Genomic DNA, 4,291 nt, shown 5'->3' with positions numbered 1-4,291 from the left:
GGGAGCATTCGGTCCTTATCCACGCAGCCACCGTGTTCCTAGGTAGAGCATTTATTCCCACCACGTCCACACCATGCAGGTGCGTGTGACCACACAGCCACGTCCAGCTCGGGTCCCATAATCAGCCCCGAACTCTCCCTGCACGTCTACACAGACTGGGATCTGTGGGCACAGGGTGAGTCCTTAAGCACGGCTTCACCTTCACCGTCCCCTCAGGTCACTTGAAGGGAACAACAACAACAACAACAACAAACCAGCACTGTGACGCATTTAAGTTTTGCATTTTCCAGGCTTTATTTTTCCCCTGCTTTCTAGAACCAGAAGCAGGGAACCTTGAGGAGCTACAAATCAAGTATTTACACCCAGTGCCTCTAACGTGTTTCATGATTTACAAAGTAACACAGCACAGCGACTGTGTCGAAAAAATACATGTACAGTGAATAAATAAACTACAGATTTATGCGTCCACCAACACGTATAAAAGTGGCTCCCACACATATACATATATAGCTAGGTAAGTGTGCATGATTTCTAGACTATAAATACACTATGTACTTAAATATTCCCTGTGAAGGGACAGAGGACAGCGCGCGTGCTCTCAGCTGTGCCCGGTGAAATACTGCCCGCAGTTGGGGTCGCCTCTGACCTCCACGGACCCCGGAATCCTCTCCCCGTTCCAGGGGTACACGCACCAGCAGAGCCCGCGCTGGCCGTCCATGGCCGTCTTGCACTGCAGATCAAGCGGACAGCGCGAGGTCAGGGACGGCCCACGGGCGGGGAGGAGGTGGCGCCCCGTGACCGCGGCCAAGGGCACGGACGCCCCCCACCCAGTTCTCCTCCTAAGATAGGGACTGAGGCTGAGCACCCGGTTGTTAGGGAGGCTGTGCATGCGGTAGATGGCCCGGTGCGCACAGCTGTCTGCCTCGTGACCCCGACGGCGGGGCAGCTGGGCCCGGAGGGACACGTCCCGAGTGTGGCTGCTGTCACCTTGGACGCCGTGCCCCCCCCCCGCCCCCAGGCAGGCTCCTCATCAGAAAAGCGCAGCCTCCTCCCGGAAGGGGGAGGTGACCCCCCCCCATGATCCCCCCAGAGCCCACCTTCCCGGAGTCCTAAAGAGCTCCCCCAGATGAAGCCTCACTTTGTTTCACATCCCAGGGATCACCCGGGAGGCCGGAAACACTCTTTCCTGAAGGTGGTCCTTCCCCTTGAGGGGAGGAAAGCAGGGGGCTGGCTCCATCTCCTGAGCGGAGCTCTCCCCTCCCTCTGGTGTCACAGCCGGGACACAGGTGCAGAGCATGGGGCCTGTCGCCCACCTGCCCAGGCTCACTGCGCGAGCGACTGAGAGCCCCTGGCCGACTGCGGGGTCCCCCCACCCCCTGCCCCGGGCCCCGGAGGGGCTGAGTCTGACTCAGTACGGCTGGTTGGGGGGCCTTGCAGGGCGTATTTGGGACTGGATGCCCTGTCTGGGGAAAGGGCAGCTCTGCAGGGATGTGCCAGGCTGGCCGACCCGCGAGGGCGCCCCGAGCAAGGTGCATACCTGTCTGCTGTGATAGAACCCATTTTTGTTGCAGTTGGGCAGGTAGAAACTGTACAGCTGCCTGGACGCCTGCTCCTCGGCCAGCCGCGCCAGCACCTCGTGCAGCTCCCGCCGGCAGGGCTCCTGGAAGGGCATTAGGCCCACATCGCCATGAGTGACACAGGGACTGACCCGACGGGCTGAGCGTCCGGGGGCCGTCCAGGAGGACGGGGCGAAGCTGCGCGTCCCCATCGGGCCTCCCCGGGCCCCTGCCCTGCGGGGACTCGCCCCCCCCACCCCCACCCCCCGCCTGGAGAGAGGACACGGCCCCTCCCGCAGCAGAGGCTCCTAGGCCATGAGCCTTTCCTCTGTGCTGTTATGTCACAGCAGCCACGCGGAGTGAGGACACGGCTCCTCCGGGCTACCGCAGACAACGGGACCGTCTGCACCCGTCACCCTTGCAGACAAAACCCCGAAGCGCCTGGGAAGCGGGTCAGACCCGTCGCCCAGGCCTGTGGGCCCCATCTGGCTCTTTTTCTCACAGACCAGCCCGTGTCCCCAACTTTGATTCTTGGTCGCCCTCAAGCGGTAGAATGAAAAACAGCCGTCGGCTCAGCCCGGACCAGGGAGCTAGTGCTTGGTGGGGACAGTTTCGGGACGACAGAAGGGGCGATGCTTGCAGAGCTGATGCCTCTGATCACAATGTTTAAGGGGGGTGCGGGCGCCCTCGGGGAGGGAGCGTAAAGGCCCCGCCTGAGCTTTAGGGCGACACACGGGCAAAGCTACACAGCCGGGGAGCTGGCTTTCCGCCCAGCAGGCCCCTGGTGGGAGACCAGCCACAGCTGCGGTGGGGAAGGTCTACCCTTCCCAGGCCCCCGGGAGGCAGGGGGCCCACGGCTTCTGCGTGGCACCTGCCCCAGGGCCTCACCTTCAACTTGTCGGAGTCGCCGGATCCCACGGTCTTGTAATTACGGACGGCGTTCCAGAGGATGGGCGTGTCCTCCTCCGACGGGACCATCAGGTGGAAGTTCTCCAGGAGCTGCTCCTGGGTGATCTCCGAGCTCTCCGAGGACTCCTTGGCATCTGAAACGTGCAGCGCCGCACACCCGTGAGCCCCCCGCCGCCTCCCCCGAGCTTGGGCGCCTGCGCCCCTGGGAGCGCCTTCCTCTCCCGGCAGCCAGGCTGGGCTGGGAGGCTGCTCGAGCTGATCCTGAGCTCTACCCCCTTCCCGCTGAACAGGGCTTCTGAGTTTCTGGGGAACGTGACGACCCAACAGCAATTGTGTAATTCAGGTATGTGTGTGTGGGGGGGGTCTGGCAAGGGCGCCCCGAGTCTTTGCCTCTAAAGGGGTGGAAGAGTGAAGCCACATGGACGTTGGGATTCGGCGCGTGGACAGAGAGAACTGGCTTTCCTGGGGGGCCCTGGGGATGCATCTCTGCTGGGGACCATCAGGATGAGCCCATTTCATTGACTCTGAAGGCAGAGAACCTCCTGGGAAGGGCCATGCACTCGGGCCGATGCCCTAGCAGGGTTACGGAACCATGGGGCTCCTCCAGGAAGGACCAGGGACAGCCCAGCCACCGGCCCCACGGGGAGGGACGGACGGAGGGGTGTTTCCTCTGCTCCCCTCTGCAAGTCAGGAACGTCTGACAGTCCAGTCCTTGCGCGGGGGTGACACACACATCAAACACCTTCTTCCTGTGGCAGTGAACGCAGGCTCCCGGCCTCCACTCCCGCCAGCTCTGGAGCAGCGGGCATCTCAGGCTGTCCCCACAGCCCGTGATAAAGGACGTCCCCGGGCCGGCTGGCAGGAGGGATCCCGTCCTGGGCCACCCAGCTGCGGCCGCACCCCGTGGCCTCCCTCCCCGACCCTGGCACCGAGTCCTGGGAGCCCTCCCGCTTCTCCTGGGCACCTGCCGCTGGACCACGCAGCGATGGGCCTCACTAGCTGCCGGAAGACCCTCTGCCTGCCGTGCTCTGGCCGTGGGTGGGTTTGCTCCTCACTGGCCGTGGGCCTCGGCGGCACCCCCCGCCCCGCCCCGGTCATCTGTCCTGGGAGGGGACCCAGTGGAGCTGCGGTCCTACCTGCGGCGGCATCGGTGGGCACGCAGACGCCCTGGCCGCGGATGAGGGCGTGCAGGGGCCGCTCTTCCCCTGGCACCGCTCGGCAGCTGAGCCCGGTGGCGCAGCGCGCAGTGGCCACTCCGCAGGGCGCGTCCTGTGACAGGGCGCACATGGGGCAGCAGCCGCAGCCGGCGGGCAGGGCGGTCTCGGCGCAGGAGGCGGGCACCGGAGGGCAGAGCGCCAGCTTCTCAGGGGTGCAGGGCGCACAGTGCCACGGCTGCGGGGTGCCAGCGGTGGCGCCGAGCTGGACGGCCAGCAGGAGCAGAGGCGGCCAGGCGCGGGCAGCGGGGGCCGCAGGCATTGTCGCGCAGGTGTGGCGCTCGGAGGCCGGCTGGCGGGCGGTGGCTCACAGGCAGGCGACGCTCAGTGCCCGAAGCCCGATGCTCGCTGGGAGCCGCGCGTGCCTTATAAAGGGTGCGGCCGGCCCTCCCCTTCCCCCTGAATGGGCGGTTAATGATTGTCCGTGCTGCGTGTTTGTGGCCGCGTTCAAAATAAGTCTGGAAAAAAAAAGTTTGTTTTGCTCGCGCGCCCAAGGCCCTGCGCAAATGGTGGGTGGAGGGAGGGCCCCCGGCCCAGGTGTCCGACTGTGTTTGTCCTGTTATGGTTTCCACCTGGAGCCAAAGTGCAATTCTTTTTTTTTTTCTTTAAAGA

General features: G+C 64.3%; 1 protein-coding gene across 1 annotated transcript; it reads right to left on the bottom strand.

Annotated features, from left to right (window-relative positions):
- Nucleotides 1-289: 289 nt before the first annotated feature.
- On the bottom strand, nucleotides 290-4,031 carry IGFBP1 (insulin like growth factor binding protein 1). Its single transcript, XM_055335270.1, has 4 exons — nucleotides 3,602-4,031; nucleotides 2,445-2,599; nucleotides 1,538-1,660; nucleotides 290-730 (listed from the first exon to the last, which is right to left on the bottom strand). The coding sequence occupies exons 1-4, from the start codon at nucleotides 3,939-3,941 to the stop codon at nucleotides 599-601; spliced, it is 750 nt and encodes a 249-aa protein (XP_055191245.1). The 5' UTR covers nucleotides 3,942-4,031; the 3' UTR covers nucleotides 290-598.
- Between the last annotated feature and the right edge of the window lie 260 nt (nucleotides 4,032-4,291).

Source organism: Nyctereutes procyonoides, unplaced genomic scaffold (genome assembly GCF_905146905.1).
Source record: "Nyctereutes procyonoides isolate TBG_1078 unplaced genomic scaffold, NYPRO_anot_genome, whole genome shotgun sequence".
NCBI lineage: Eukaryota > Metazoa > Chordata > Mammalia > Carnivora > Canidae > Nyctereutes > Nyctereutes procyonoides.
Note: the sequence above shows the minus strand (reverse complement) of the source record. Positions and strands in the feature narration are given on the sequence as shown.

Coding starts and splice junctions, on each gene's coding strand:
- IGFBP1 (XM_055335270.1), bottom strand. CDS start 3,941: ATGCCTGCGGCCCCCGCTGCCCGCGCCTGGCCGCCTCTGCTCCTGCTG. Junction 2,600..3,601: donor GCCCACCGATGCCGCCGCAG/GTAGGACCGCAG, acceptor TGCACGTTTCAG/ATGCCAAGGAGTCCTCGGAG. Junction 1,661..2,444: donor GCGACTCCGACAAGTTGAAG/GTGAGGCCCTGG, acceptor ATGCCCTTCCAG/GAGCCCTGCCGGCGGGAGCT.